Source organism: Penicillium subrubescens (genome assembly GCF_028828155.1).
Source record: "Penicillium subrubescens strain IBT 31985 chromosome Unknown utg000002l_segment0_segment0, whole genome shotgun sequence".
Taxonomy (NCBI): Eukaryota; Fungi; Ascomycota; class Eurotiomycetes; order Eurotiales; family Aspergillaceae; genus Penicillium; species Penicillium subrubescens.
In genome coordinates, this window is record NW_026643152.1 from 1782714 (window position 1) to 1797555 (window position 14842).

The 14842-nt window shown below is 46.2% G+C and overlaps 5 protein-coding genes across 5 annotated transcripts; 4 read left to right on the forward strand and 1 right to left on the reverse strand.

The window, feature by feature from the left end:
* Positions 1 to 2621: 2621 nt before the first annotated feature.
* N7473_002020 (uncharacterized protein) lies at positions 2622 to 3785 on the forward strand (the record flags this gene model as incomplete). Its single annotated transcript, XM_057147960.1, has 1 exon — positions 2622 to 3785. The coding sequence occupies one exon, from the start codon at positions 2622 to 2624 to the stop codon at positions 3783 to 3785; it is 1164 nt and encodes a 387-aa protein (XP_057011614.1).
* Positions 3786 to 5189: 1404 nt separating this feature from the next.
* N7473_002021 (uncharacterized protein) lies at positions 5190 to 7404 on the forward strand (the record flags this gene model as incomplete). Its single annotated transcript, XM_057147961.1, has 10 exons — positions 5190 to 5304; positions 5369 to 5505; positions 5553 to 5635; positions 5691 to 5788; positions 5866 to 5986; positions 6053 to 6485; positions 6554 to 6684; positions 6774 to 7110; positions 7162 to 7267; positions 7334 to 7404. The coding sequence occupies 10 exons, from the start codon at positions 5190 to 5192 to the stop codon at positions 7402 to 7404; spliced, it is 1632 nt and encodes a 543-aa protein (XP_057011615.1).
* Positions 7405 to 7714: 310 nt separating this feature from the next.
* Positions 7715 to 9279, reverse strand: N7473_002022 (FluG family protein; the record flags this gene model as incomplete). Its single annotated transcript, XM_057147962.1, has 2 exons — positions 7715 to 9212; positions 9269 to 9279. 2 exons carry the CDS (start codon positions 9277 to 9279, stop codon positions 7715 to 7717), a joined length of 1509 nt encoding a protein of 502 aa, XP_057011616.1.
* Positions 9280 to 10403: 1124 nt separating this feature from the next.
* On the forward strand, positions 10404 to 12116 carry N7473_002023 (aminotransferase class I/II-fold pyridoxal phosphate-dependent enzyme). Its single transcript, XM_057147963.1, has 3 exons — positions 10404 to 11254; positions 11306 to 11448; positions 11505 to 12116. The coding sequence occupies exons 1-3, from the start codon at positions 10486 to 10488 to the stop codon at positions 11853 to 11855; spliced, it is 1263 nt and encodes a 420-aa protein (XP_057011617.1). The 5' UTR covers positions 10404 to 10485; the 3' UTR covers positions 11856 to 12116.
* Positions 12117 to 12723: 607 nt separating this feature from the next.
* N7473_002024 (cytochrome P450) lies at positions 12724 to 14779 on the forward strand. Its single transcript, XM_057147964.1, has 4 exons — positions 12724 to 13058; positions 13116 to 13207; positions 13265 to 14251; positions 14305 to 14779. The coding sequence occupies exons 1-4, from the start codon at positions 12812 to 12814 to the stop codon at positions 14485 to 14487; spliced, it is 1509 nt and encodes a 502-aa protein (XP_057011618.1). The 5' UTR covers positions 12724 to 12811; the 3' UTR covers positions 14488 to 14779.
* Positions 14780 to 14842: the final 63 nt, after the last annotated feature.

Sequence of the window (14842 nt, forward strand, 5' to 3'; positions counted from 1 at the left end):
TTTTGTACTATGGAAAAGGTCTTGGGGGAGTTGATGTATCAGTTTCGGAGCTTTTGTTTTCAGGGTTTAGTTTCACAGTCTCGGTAATCACCTGCCGTACGGAAACTCCAGATGAACTTGCTGTAGCTCTGGGATAGTGGCCACCTGAAAGGTGGATAAGTTAGTGATCTGTTCAGACGCGGAGCAGCACGCTTAGCTGCTAAATCTCAGCGTTGAGGAGCATTCGTTCTTGGAACGACCGCGTTTTAGCAGCAACTGTGAACGACATGGAGGGAGATATGAAGCTTTTGCAATGTTAATTTCTCATTTTCTGGCCGAGAACTTCCTTACCAAGGTTCCTCACCAATTGCCTAGAAGTCAGCCACCCTGATCAAATGTCGGGGTTGAATTGGATCTCTTCCAGGACAAAGCATAGCTTAGAGCTTCGAAGTAGAAAATGGCCCGTTCTCTGGATCCTGCATGTATGCATTCCGCCACAGCTGTCTAAGCGCCGAGGCTCTTTGCTTTCTCCTTATTTCCTTCATGGACTAAGTATGTATATATTTGCCAATTGTACTGTACTGGTATGGGCTGTACGGAACCGCAAACATGCAATACGCAGTACGAAAAACCGCTAGTATCACTCTTTTAATAACAGTCAGGTCTTGAGACCTGCAAAACGTTACATACGGGACAGAAGTTTTAATCAGTATTAAGTAGAGTGAGGCGGCCTAAAAATCAGGATCATCGTACAGAAAGCCACGAAGCTATAGCATACCAATCGCATCCGTAAGCGTTAACCAAGTGTACCCTCGCAGTGCCGGAGGAGTTCGGGCCTAGATCGTGACGGCGGATCTTATCTCGATCGGATCGATCGCCCCGACGCATTGCCAAGCCATGCGGAGCCACATCATGTAGAACAACAACGAACCATGCCTAACTAGTGACACCTGCGACTAAAGCTTTGACCTCGAATGATGCCGAGTTCAGTGGCTGGCTCAAAGCAGGGTCCCTGCGCCGAGAAGGATGTCAAAAAAAATGTCACGGGCAAACACGATAGGTACTTTCGGATGATGTTGAAAATTCATGGGTTGTAGCACACTCAACCAAAATATTTCTTAATTCGAAGGGAGCTCTAGTCACATACTTAAACCCTGTTCAAAAGATACACTAGACTCACTAGTGGTACCAAGTTGAAATTGAAGTTCATTGGAACCGGACGGGAGCGGACCGATCCTTCCTAGCCTTGTAATTGGGCAGAAGATTTAGTCTCTTTCAACGTGTTCAACCATAGTGGAATCACAGATATTTTCCAATGCACAACGTGCTGCCGAATGAAACCATCATTGGAAAGCCGTTGAATGATGCGCAAAGTGCATCTTGAGAATCGTTCCTGCAGATATGCAAATATATGTTGGTCTATTATCTAGAAACTGTGTGCACTGCTGGGTGGCCTAAGGTTGGAGGGGACCAGGGAAAACTTCCCGCTTTTCATGGAATTAGTAAGCTACCCATAATTAGCCATAGTTATATTGTCTGATACCCACTATCGTCACCAGTTGAGATCTCATCCTTAGCGTGGTTGACATACAGTAGCAGCAATTGATGAAGATTGTGATTCATCCAGATATTCTGCCGGTGGGGACGTAATTTCAATACCGTCCACTCGGCATGATGGTGGGTCACTTGTAAGTTTCGTGACCACCAGTGTATTTGTGTTTTGACTTGTATTACTTCTTCATCAATATTTGGACCTGCAGCAGGTTGACTCAGGTATCTAATAACCAGGGACCTGCTCCACGTTTCTAGCGTGTGACTACTGCATCTGCAAATCTAAAAGACCTTGGCAGAAAGCGAGGTACCTACACTTTCGCACATGCGGTGTAACATCTTGGTAGCTGGCAAAATGCAAAGCACAGACAATTCATGATGCGCCTCATTCTAAGCGGGGTATGCAGATTGGCCCCTCCTTCTCTGTTCAGTTTGGAAATGATGCCATCCAAGAGCTATAGCTAGTAAGGAGTTTCAGGTCAACCCTCCAAGCCCAATTGACCGCTATTTCCATGGTCCAAAGCGCCTTCCTCGTGATTGGTCATGTAATTCTCCGTGCTGAAAGAAATGGCCTGAAGGGATACAGACAGTCGCCCAAAGCTAGGAATACTCATCAAAGCATATGAAAGCTGGGATAATAGAGCCGGTCATAGAAGTTAAGGGCAGATTAACTAAGTTCTGGCTCCTCATTTCATTCCAACGTTTCTTCAATTCTTTTGCTACATTGCATATAGTCGCGAGTTCAAAGTCCAAGAGCTCTAAACTTCCACTAGAACAGTAGGGATGCGCTTACCCTTTTAGCACTCGGGATGCCTCAAGTGCTAGCAAGGTTCCGTACTGTAAGCGCCAACTGTCATGTATTGACAGCTCGGAGATTTTAGGGCATCTTCAATACTCCACGTTGATCGCATGCAGCATTTTTCATGTACTTAGACACAATCAGAAGCTGGGCTTAGCGCCCGGAACGTGATAAGGACTATATATACGCCCTACTTCTCTGTGGTAGGCAATAAGAGTCCAACTCAGCTATTTGTCTCCCCCATTGCCCCACTTTTCCACTATCTAGATTCAACAATCTCAAATCGCCACCCATGGGCTCTATCGCTACACAATACTATGGGAAATTTAACTATCTTCCTCGGGGAACCAAGCCTACTCCAGGAACCGGAGCGTACAGCCTACCCGCTCTTAGGAATTTCCAGGCATCCCCCAACTTACCGTTGACTGATATTCGCCCTTCCCTGGACCTCGGCGACGCTTCTCCATTCGAACTTTCAAAGCATGGCTTCACTGCCCGTCGTTACGAGTCACGACTGAACTCGGCTCCATACGATCGTTCAAGCTGGAAAGATGAGGATTTGTTGAGATCAATCTACTTCCCTGAAGTTGAGGACCTCTTGAAAAAAGTCACTGGCTGCAAGCATGTTATACCCACGGGGGCAATTCTCAGAAGCAATCTGTACTCTGAAGAGCCTGAAGCGTCTGAAACAAATGAGAAGAAAGAAGACGAAGAAATAACAATCTGCTGCCCTATCTATGGTAGTCGGCCCGATGCTGGTGTATCCACTGCGCCTAAGGTGCACCTGGACTTTACTCCTCGAGGTGCCCGGCGCCAAATTCGAAAGCAGCATCGCGATCTAGTGTCAGTAGCAGAACCAGTCATTGAAGCAGAAAATAAACTACTGCGTTCAGGCGTGGACTGGGACGACCTCAAAGACCATTATAAGGGAAAGACTGGCGGAGAGGAGGGTATTCCACGATTTGCACTTTTCTCCGTCTGGCGTCCGCTGAAGACTGTTACTCGGGATCCTCTCGCTGTTGCACCGACTCATTCGTTCCCCAAATCTGACTATTCCCCCATGGAGTATTACGATGTGTCCTTCGACAAAGACATTCCCCCTCATCTCGCAGAGATTATCGATACTTCCGCCCCTCAAGGTCAACCGAAGGAAAATGATGAACATAAGGCTGGAAAATATCGGACATGGGCCTACACTGCACATGAACCGAGTGATACTAAGGGCAAGGGACACGATTGGCACTTTATCTCTAACCAGCAACCATCTGAAGCTTTGATCATTCAGTTCTTTGACAACGAGACCGAAGCCACTCTCCGGGCACCACAAGATCCCACGGACACCTCTCCCGAGCTTCCTGTGTGTGGTGCAATCCACAGCTCCTTTGAACTTGAGGGACAGAATAACGACGAGGAAGCAAGAGAGAGCTTGGAAGTCAGATGTACTGTATTCTGGTGAAGGCTCATAAAGGGGTGGCTCATTAGTAGCCAAATTCGTATTTGTTTATATGGAACTAATTGTCATTGGTAACCAATTTAAGAATCAATTGGAAGTTCTTTGATTTGGTTCATATCTTCTCGTTTTACATTTGAGTTGATTTTTGGATCAAAGGGGGATCACAAGCACCTCTCCCATGAGGCGTTCTGGGATAGACTATTCCGATACATAGTGATGAAAGAACGAGAGCGAGTCTATAGATTACCGGGCCATTCCGGCGACGGCATTTCAAAACATCTGCTATCGACATAATCTACTGTATAGAGGAGGTGGTCGTTAAGAATTCTGATCAAAGAATCCGAAGTTCGTATACGGCCAGAATCACGGATAATAGCTAGCTACTATGAAGCGTAAGCTTTAGCTGAGCCATGTGGCAGTTACAGGCTAAACCTCTGGGAATGGAAGATCAGATTCATCCTTGCCTCGTAATAGGTCTCTTTGATGAGTTATTTATTATTTCCACGCGATCCTCGTGAACCTCTTCACAGGAAAATCGTGGCCAGCCGCACCCTGCAGCAAGGATCTCCACCGTCATTTCATCATCTCGACGATATGCAGCAAATGTGGCGGTATTTTGATCATTTTTTGAATTGATATCTCGTGTGCACTGAACTTGAACCTGTTTTGATTTGCCCTTCACTTTCTACGAGATGAAATGGGTGGCAATGGAGAGCCTACAAGATGCCACTTCGGGTATGCCGAGGACCCGATAGATGATGTCGCTGTCGCTTGCTGTAACCCTCCAGCTTCCTTGCCTCTGAAGATGTCCATAGGTTTCACAGTCTAAAGAATGTCAGCCAATCATGGAGCTTATGACAAGGAGAGCGGCTGAATTTTGTCCATTTATTCATATTTGCTTTTATTGCGTGCGAGATCGTCCTACCACCCTAGAAAAAACCCACGAACCCAAGCCGCCACTGTGAAGTGGTCGCGTCTCTTCCATTATTTGGCTTTGATTTTTTGAACGTCAGGGAGTCCACTCAAGCGTTCGTTCAGCAGATTGAAGCCTAAATGACGACATGTTTTGCCCCCACGACAAACATAGTCGAGTTGAGCAAGGGGTGAAGATCCGATGTCAATCTCAAGTCGCGCTCAATCTCAAGTCACGCAAGAACACTTGGCTTGGCGCATATCAATCGAGACTCATGATTGGCCATAGATTCAATAGTGAGATACTGTCCCCACAATTTCTGCAGCAACATAGCTCGATCTAGGTGAAAAGTGATGGGTTCCCTGAATAGAATTTGCCTTCCTGCGTGGGTGATAGATAAAATGCCTATTGCCCTCTTATGATCTTCGCACACCGCAAAAATCTTATCTTCTTCTTGTCTGATTGTTGCGACTGACAGTACGGCATCTCGTAAGATGACCATTGGGGAGCAAAAGGCACTTCTCGATAGGCCAGAACAAGATGAGGAGGCCCTGGAGGTGCCCAAGGGGCTTGCGATTGGGAAGCTGGCAATGGCAGCTCTCTTGCTGGGTGAGTAATGTGCGATGTGGCGAGGCATTAATTGATTCACCGCTGAATTCTTGTCAAAACATAGCTTGTTTCTTAGCAAATGCGGATGAAACGTTTGTTCTGAGCACAGGCAGTGATGTCGCCTCAGCTCTCAACGCATCAGGTCTTGCTTCGTGGCTCATCACTTCATACAATCTTGGCTATACAGTTGGCCTTCCAGTGGTGAGTTAATCTTCGCTAAGAAGCAAACAATTTGCTGATTGTCGAAGTATGGTCAAATATGTGATTCAACGGGACCGAAAAGGGCCATCCTCCTCGCTTTGAGCTTGTATGCAGCTGGCTGCATATTGACGTCAGTCTCTATTTATATCAAATGTATCTCAGCCATCCTGCTGACATATTCACAGCGGGTGTTCTAGCACAATCGAGTATGCCATCGCTGGCCGTGTTATCACAGGATTTGGAGGTTCGGGAATGAATGAGCTCGTGTCTGTGCTCTTGAACAGTATGTTTGTCTCCACTTTTTGATTCAATTTGCCAAGTGAGACCTCTTTCGACTCTTAACAATAATTTTGATCCTAGATATTGATAATTTCCACCGAGTTGCCATGCTACGGTCTTATGTTACGACGGTCTCGCTGGTTGGAATAACCTGTGGTGCTCCTTTCGGCGCACTTCTTACAAGTCAGATTGGGTGGCAACTGTGAGGCTCTAAGGTTTCAATTACCAATAAACTCCGGTGGCTAATTTATCTGCGGTCTCATGCTAGGGCTTTCATAATTCACGTCCCATTCGCGGTATTATGTGTCGCCATAATCTGGCTCAAACTTCACGATGACAAGCCCCGGTCGCCTATCGCTACAGACACCACATATGGAGCTATTGAGGAACCTATCGACGAAAGCAAAATCGAAGTTGCTGGGTCAAAGTCCAAGCCATTCGATATCGTAGGCCTTGTCTTCCTGATATCAGCTATCGTTTCTCTGCTTTGCTTTGTTCAACTGGCTGAGGCACAGGAGATGGAAAACAAGTCAAGTATCCTGGCTGTTCTTGGAGCCAGCTTCTTGATATGCTCTGCGGTCTTTTGTGTCAACGAAGCCTATTGGACTCAAACCCCCTTGCTTCCTCTCTCCTTGCTTAGCTTGGATAAGCTGGGATTGAGCTATGCAGCACAATTGTTTATTGGTCTGGCGAGTTATGCTGTACGCCTCCCCGCCCCATGCTGATCCGTCATGCAAATGTGTCCTTTGACTAAGTACATTCTATATAGATGACACCGATGTTTTCAGACTACTGGGTCAACACTCGAGGAATCTCAGCCTCAGAGGGAGCTCTGTGTTGGGGACCAGTCACTCTTGGGTTTGCGATCAGCGCACTCGTCACTGGTAAGCTAATACAGAGGTAAGTCTCGAATGGAGGAAGTCCTTGGCCTCGAAAGAAAGGAAAAAGAGTAGGTTGCTCTTTTATTGACCTTGAGCTCGCATCCATAGGACCCGCAAATATCTTCGATGGTCAATCATTGGCCTCACAATCGCCATTTTGAGCTTCCTCCTCATCCTGATCCGATGGACCATATATCAGCCGCAGATGTGGGAAATCTCTTATGGATTCTTCGCATGGGTCGGCATGGGAATGACTCTGTCTTCTCAATTTGTGGCCCTATCCGCGTCAAAGCCAGAACAAAATGCAGCCGCTTCCGTCACTACATATTACCTTGTACAACAGATCGGCTTCATGATGGGGATAACTCTCTCGAAGGCACTGCTTTCGAGGGAGATTGAACGCCGTCTTATGTTTGCCCTCAGGAATGAAGTCGAAAGAAACCAGGTCAGTATTCATACCATCCCTCAAGTCATACTCTTGCTCACATGCCGCTAGTTAATCAAACAAATAATGAGCCACCGACGGTCAATGAATTCGGTACCTCCGGCACTTAAAGAAACCGTCCGGTTGATATTCCAACAGAGCTATTACATACAGCCAGGTGAGAACCTTGACCCTTGCGTGTTATAATACTTAGCCTTTTACTGATTGTCTTGTTTCGCCGAAGCTGTTGGGATAGGATCCCTACTAATCGCTCTTTTTATCGTCCTCAAACAAAGAGAAGTAAAGTCTCCTTAATCCGACCCGGCTTTTACTGCAATTAGTCCCAATCGACCATCAATAGGGAGGGACTCGGTTAGTTTCGGGATTAAAAATTTTTACTTCGTGCGCTTTTATCCAACGAGTCTTTGATATGAAGTTCGCTACCCTGGAGATATGACTATTTTGAGAAGAAACTCATTATTACATTAATATCTTTTATTTCAGGTGAAAGTTGCGAGATGATGATCAAATGACAGAAGTCATGAGATTCGAGACCCGGGATTCAAACGATTTGCAGTCACCGTCCATTGAAATAAACCAACAGCTTTGAACCGCTTTCACCTCACTAGTAGTTCTCTAGTAGCATTCTTCGCTGACTCATGGAATCCATGTCGTTCAGTTGCCTGTTCCACTCGGTCGTAACACTAATGTATGTGGCTGTGTATTCTTCACCCAAAATTTTCTGCAGCCCTTTATCCTCGACCAGATGGTCAACGCTTTGCTGCAGATTTCGAGGGACGGGGCTAATGCCGAGCTTGGTCCGCTGCTCCTCCGACATATATGCCGGGGAAGTTTGACAGTCTCCTGCAGAGAGCGGGAGGCCTTTGTTCAGACCATCGATACCTGCAGCAAGAATAGCAGCCAGAGAAGTATATGGGTTTGCCAGGCCACAGTGCAATTTAAGCTCAAATCGATTGTTAGCGACTCGTCGCAACGGCGTTTCTTTGTTCTCCCAACCCCAACTGATGTATTCCCCGCCACTCCAGATTCCGGTGGCTACTCTCTCATAGCAAATGTCAAGTGGAAGGCAAAATGCCATCAAAGATGGAAAGTGCTTGATGATACCCGCAAAGAATGGGTCGGTGTGTTCAGGATCCGAGGTAACCGAGGAATTTAGGGAAAGGTGTAAGTGTGCTCCTGAGCCACCATGGTCAGGAAATGGTCGTGGATGCATTGTTGCACGATATCCATAGTCATTTGCGATGGTGGAGATGATGTCTCGGGCTTTCATAAGGGTATCGACAGCTTCTAGCGGACGTTGCGGCGGAAGGACAAATTCCCACTGCCCAGGAGTCATTTCTGCATGAAATTGCTCAAGCAAGATCTGTTCCAGATCCAATGTCCTGACGATTGATTCCACCATAGGCAATATAGCCCGCATCCCAGGTATCATCCCGCAAAGTTTATGACTTGATATAGGGTCTCTGCCATCCTTGTCTTCATTCTTGAGGAAGATGACCTCGATTTCGTACCCGACTAAGATATCGAAGCCGTGCAAATGAGACAGGATATCCGACAAGTTGACCAATTTGGTGCGCAGACACTCTGGCCGTGGAGTGTGATTCTCATTGACTAGATTTGCAAGAATTCGCACCCGTGAACTCTCTCGAGACGGAACGAAGGCAGTGGAAATATCTGGCGCTAGGTACATTGTGCCGGTGGGGGCTGCTTCCAGAGTAACATGGTCATTGCGCAGAAGATGAAGGTGGGCAGATGAAAGGCTCAGGTTCCGATTAACCTCGATCATCTTGGAGAAATATGCCACAGGTATCATCCTCATTCGAGTGGAACCCTCGACGAGCAAGAACTGCAGCCATACAAACTCGACTCCTGGGTGGCGGGCGAGAGTTGTTTTCCATTTCGCTGCATTCAATTGAGCGAGTGTAGAATCATCATGAGTACGCAAGCTCAGGTCAAATTGTTCAGCGTCACCCATAATGAAGGGTTGTTGGTCAATCTTCTTGAAAACAACAGAGACGTAAGAGGATTTGAGATAGCAAGGATTGAAATGGTGGAAGGCCAGGAACGACCTATTGTCTGGTGTCAAAACAGCATACACGGACCTAGGATACGTAGCCTGCGTGTAGTTCTATAATCCTTGTATAGATACCCCGCTCACCACTTGAGCATGTGGGTCAGCTATGGGGAGACAGCTCCGGAGATATATCTCCGCAATTGATTTAGATTACGATCGAACTTATTATCGTAATTTACAGACCCAACATGTGTAATTTACTAGCGTATCTATCTGACCTGGAGCTCGACCCAATTTAAGCCAAATACAAAGTTCGGTACATCGGAGGGGTATGCATGATATTGCATGCTTGAAGGAGAGAATCAGGGGACCCTTGGTTGCGGAAAGTCGTCCGAGCATTGAATAATATCTCCCCATCTGGATGATTTTGACCCTGACCCGATAAAGTACGAAATTGTATGTTGCAGTTTGCCGATGGTGACACAGACAAAGACTCAACAATCTGGGTCCTCCCCATATATTCAGCATTTTAACTGAATTTATCCGATACAGCGTACGTAGTCACAGCTTTCCATCTGACAAGCTCCACCATACTATACGTGGATGGAGTTGGGGCGCATTCGTCGAGATGGAGAGTGATTGATGCCACCATGTCATCATGTAAGACTGAATTGCCCGTATTCTTCGAGATGTACTTCTTCTGGAAGCCACTACAACCCAAATCAAAATATCTGTGGATAATTCTCTGAACGCGACAGACCTAATAATACATAGGTACTATCGCGCGATTATCGAAGGTTTGTTTTGCATTGAAAACGGGTAAGCGCAAGAAAAAAGGGCAGTACAGTACATACTTGTGGGCGGTGAACATGCAGGTCCCTCGGAGCTTATGCTGTGTAACTGTACATCTTACTTTCATAGTACTCTAAGATTAGCGCCGCTCACCGCTACTTCATATCTGGATACAGGGAAGGCATCAATTGCTCGCTCTGGATCTAGATCTCAGTGTGGTGAAAACTGTTGTCTAGAAAGGGTGATAACCAATTAACGAGCATCCTGGTAGATACCACTAAGTATAGTAAGTACACTGTACCTTCGTCGGCCTTGAGAAATAAAATTAACTAAAATAAATGAGAAATACAAGACAAAAAATGTAAGTGAATAAAACTAGTGGAGAAAGATGGTGAACGCCACTCGAACAAAGATACGGAGTAGATGTCCGCAGTTAGTATGTCTCAAGTTCCTGATTTACTGCAGATATAAGTATAAAACGGGAGTTCTTTCATCTGTGCACTGTATCAATCAAGCCACAAATAATATCAAATTTTCACATTCCCACTGTTCCCTGACAAACCGTCATTATGGTTTTCTACCCTGAAGCACTTCAACAAAGTCTCGAAGAGGCAATTCAGAAGCGGCGAGATATCCGCCGACTTTGGACTCTTCGCCCGCCTGAGTTTTACGAGAATGGTGTCAATTTTATTTCAAATGACTTTTTGTCTTTGAATTCGGGAGTACACCGCGCAGAGGTCTTGAAAGAAATTGAGCGGCACCCTAACTTCAAGGTCGGCGCTGCTGCTAGCCGAGTAGCAGATGGAAGTTCGGATTACACCTTCAAGCTCGAGCAGTACCTTGCAGATTTCCACAACGCGGAGTCCTGTTTGTTATTCAACTCTGGATTTGATGCCAATGTTGCTATCTTCAGCATTCTTCCTCGTCCAACTGATATTATCGTTCATGACAGTGAAATTCACGCCAGTGTCCACACCGGTATGCGCGCTAGCCGTGCCTCGCTGATCAAATCTTTTGAACACAATGATCCCAAGTCGTTGAAGAAAGTCCTTCTTGGGATTCTGGAAAACGATTCCGCAGTTGCAAAGGGTGATAGGACTATTTTCGTTGCAATTGAGTCCATTTATAGTATGGACGGCGACATCGCCCCAGCTGCCGAGATTGTTCAGGTCGTCAAGGAGTGTCTTCCTTTGAAAAATGCAGTGATGGTGGTTGACGAGGCTCACTCAAATGGCATCATGGGTCCTCGGGGAAGTGGGTTCATTTGCCACCATGGACTCGAAAGTGAGTTCGCTATACGCTTGCATACCTTTGGCAAAGGTATCAATGCTACTGGAGGTGAGTTAATATTCATTCCAAGGTGGACATCCTCAAGACTGATCATTCTAGCCGCGGTTCTTTGCCCTCCATTGTTCAAAGAGACTCTCGTCAATTACGCACGTAATTTCATTTTCACAACCGGTCCAGCCTTTCTCACCATGGCCACTGTCAAAGCGTCGTATAATGTTATTAGCAGCGATGAAGGAGAAGCGGTATTTATTTCAAAAATTTCCTGCAGCTTGACACATTCTAACATATTTTCTGACAGAGGCGGCAAAGGCTTCAAGCTCGAATCCGCCAGTTCTATGGTTCCCTTACCGAGCACCACCTCTGGGGAGCTGCTTGCAAGGCTGGCCGGGTGAGAGTACTCGCTGCTGAAACCTGGAAAAATATGGAATTCATCTCACCCATCATTCCTCTTCTGACAAAGCCTGGTCTTTCTCACAGTCTGGAAGATAGACTTACCGGCTGTGGCTTCTTCTCACTCGAGGTCGGGTATCCCGTGGTTGCGAAGGAAAAAGAGCGAGTGAGAGTAATCATCCACGCCGATAACACTGAGACCGAGGTTGATGGTCTTGTCGATGCCGTGGTAAACTGGGCTGCGGATCTTCCCAATTGAGTCGACTTTGGACATTAGGCAATGTTTTCAGCTCTAATTGAGACGTATGACCTAAAGCTTCAATACTTGAAGAATTCCATGAAAGATACATATTCTTTCAAGGTTTATTATTGAGATGTAGAGGATTGGTCACAGATGTAGAAGTTCCCCGCTGGAAGCAGCGGCAACTGGCTTGTAAATAAAATAGACAGCCTGGAAGAATAGAATGATGGAGAAATGCTCCAGACAAGGAGAAGGCAAATCCTTGCATCTATAGGTACAGTTGCTCTGAATGACATTCGCAACCTACTGGTCTTTACATAGGCCCTAGGTCATCTTATCGCTAACGGGCATGAGATGGCTATGACGGTGACTAATAATGCTCCAAATCTTGCAATGAATCCAGCGAGAGGAAAGAATGGAAATTGCATGATTGTAAATCTCGAGCAGCTGAGTGGATGAATGCTCACCAACGGACCCAGAAATTAGGGTGCTACGTGTCAACAGGTTACAGTTAGAAGATGAGTGAGAGTAGGAGAAAATGGTGCATCAGATATGTCTCCACTGGGGGCCTGCAGCACCTGCAGCCGCATGAAGTAGCTTATAGCGCACGGATAATTATTATTGATAATTATTAGAATAGGTACAGTACTTAGCAACTCAAGCCAGTATTACACTAGTATGTAACAGAACAGTTTCTGGCTCAAGGGAAGTCAAGCAAGTAATTGAAACTGCTTACATTATTGACTCGTGGTGGATCTTCTCAGGTTCAAGGGGCCCGAGCCCTACCTGGTACGGCTTTGGACCGCTGATCGCTGATCGAGGGAAACCAAATCACACGTTGCAGAGTGGCTACAATCTGCATGATGCTGCTGTGACTTTGAAGTACAGATTATGTAAATCTCTGCATACAATATATATAAAACGTGCCTGAGCACATTCACATTTCTACCATTAATTTCATACCCGGAGCATCGATGTTGAGATTCACCACAATGGCGACGACTCTGAGTTTTTATGATAGCAACAGAACGGTGACAATAGTCATAGTAGCTCTGCTCTCTTTCTCAATTCTCTGCGTCACGAAGATCATAAGGCATTATCGAGACCCTTTACGGAATATCCCCGGTCCATTTTGGGCAAGATATACCCGACTATGGTATCTCATTGAAATGCTCAACTGTCATTCACGGGACACAATAGCAAAACTGCATGAGAAACATGGTGAGATAGACCCGCATATTCTTGCGCAGAACTAAAGAGTATCTAACATGTTGTCAGGCCACGTTGTGCGGATAGGACCAAACCAATTCAGTATCTCTGACATGGAGGTCGCAAGAGAGGTTTACGGCCCTCGTACATTGTTTGAAAAGGTCAGTCTATGCAAATATTTTTTTTTCCAAGATGGGGCTTATCTCACAGGCACACAGTCCGACTTCTATGTTTCCTTTACCAACCCTGGCGGAAAAACGCTGGTATCGATGCGGAACAACAAGATGCACAGAGACTTACGCCGGAAGTTTCAACACTCATTTTCCATGTCACAGGTTTTGAAGATGGAATATCTAATTGACCAATCACTCGAAATTCTCTTCAAGAAGCTGAATCAGCTGGCTGAGCAAGGGGTGAAGTCTGATCTACTGCATTGGTTAAAGCTCTGGAGTATGGATAATAGCTCATTGCTTATCTTCGGAGAAAGTTTTGGATGCGTGGAGAAAGATGCTGATGTCAATGGGCTCCTGCAACTTACTCGAGCGAGCACATTTTATGCTAGTGTGGTTGGCATCATTCCAGAGTGGCATAAAGTTCTCTGGAACTATGTGCCTTCCTGGATAATGAGCGAGAAGGAGGTTCGTTCCTTTGCTGAGAAACAAATCGAAGAAAAAGAGGTAGCCAAGGACTCAACAAGGGGAGCATGCTTTTTGGATACTTGGTTCCAGCAAAAGGAAGCTGACCGAATGGACAAAACCGAAGTCCGCATTGGAATTGGAGGCGCTTTGGGAGGCACTGAGCTCACTCCTTCCTTCATGTGTCAGGCAATGTACCACGTGTACCGGGAACCAGCCGTTCTCCAGCGGCTGCGAGATGAAATCGACCCAAGAGTGGTGAGATCAAATACCAGTTCACACAGCATTTTGCCCCATGAAGCTATCCAAGAGATGCCCTATCTGCAGGCTGTTCTTAAGGAGATCATGAGACTATGGCCAGTAGCCGGTGTTACATTCTCGCGTGTGGTACCTGAAGGAGGGGCACACCTTTCAGGGTATCATTTCCGGGCGGGACAAGTCATTGGGATTAATTACTGGGCAGCATCCCGGAACACAGAATACTTTGGTGCGGATGCAGCCGAATTTCGCCCTGAAAGATGGCTGGACGATCCCGAAGAGGCCAAAAGAGCTAACTACTATAGCATACCGGTAAGACCCGTTAATAGTTTGCCTTGATTCGAGTACTAATACCTTGGCTATAGTTCAGTTTGGGCAGTCGAGAATGCATAGGGAAGCATCTCGCCACTTTTATGGTTCTCAAGGCATTGGCATTGGTCTTCTATTCATTTGACATCAGCAGCCTCCCAGATAGTCTAGAGCTGTGGAACGACCATGTTGCTAAGGTGGAGGACTTTGAAGGCCTAGTCAAGAAGCGGCATCTATAGAGGCCGGAGCCTTCCGGGCTTCCCCTTCCCTATCCTACTGATAGGGAGTCTCCTATGGCCCCGCATTCGCTTTGGCTACGAGATGAAATTCTCTCTTCTGAGCGTTCAAGCACCAGAGCTTATATTGAGGCAGTTCAGCCACCATTTTCGGGGTCAACCCTCCTCCTCCATTCATACCTTCATGAAAGTAGAAGTGAAATCGCGCCAGTTACTCTGTCCGTTCCTCCCAGTAGTTATCATTGCTTCTCTTGGACAGTTGATGCACACATCCGTATAATGTTTTTATAAGTCAGTCAATGCAGCAGAGTTGACAAGAGAGTATGTCAAATAAGACATTTGTAGAGAAGGGTACTTA

Coding starts and splice junctions, on each gene's coding strand:
- N7473_002023 (XM_057147963.1), top strand. CDS start 10,486: ATGGTTTTCTACCCTGAAGCACTTCAACAAAGTCTCGAAGAGGCAATT. Junction 11,255..11,305: donor AGGTATCAATGCTACTGGAG/GTGAGTTAATAT, acceptor TGATCATTCTAG/CCGCGGTTCTTTGCCCTCCA. Junction 11,449..11,504: donor GCAGCGATGAAGGAGAAGCG/GTATTTATTTCA, acceptor ATTTTCTGACAG/AGGCGGCAAAGGCTTCAAGC.
- N7473_002024 (XM_057147964.1), top strand. CDS start 12,812: ATGTTGAGATTCACCACAATGGCGACGACTCTGAGTTTTTATGATAGC. Junction 13,059..13,115: donor AAAACTGCATGAGAAACATG/GTGAGATAGACC, acceptor ACATGTTGTCAG/GCCACGTTGTGCGGATAGGA. Junction 14,252..14,304: donor CTAACTACTATAGCATACCG/GTAAGACCCGTT, acceptor CCTTGGCTATAG/TTCAGTTTGGGCAGTCGAGA.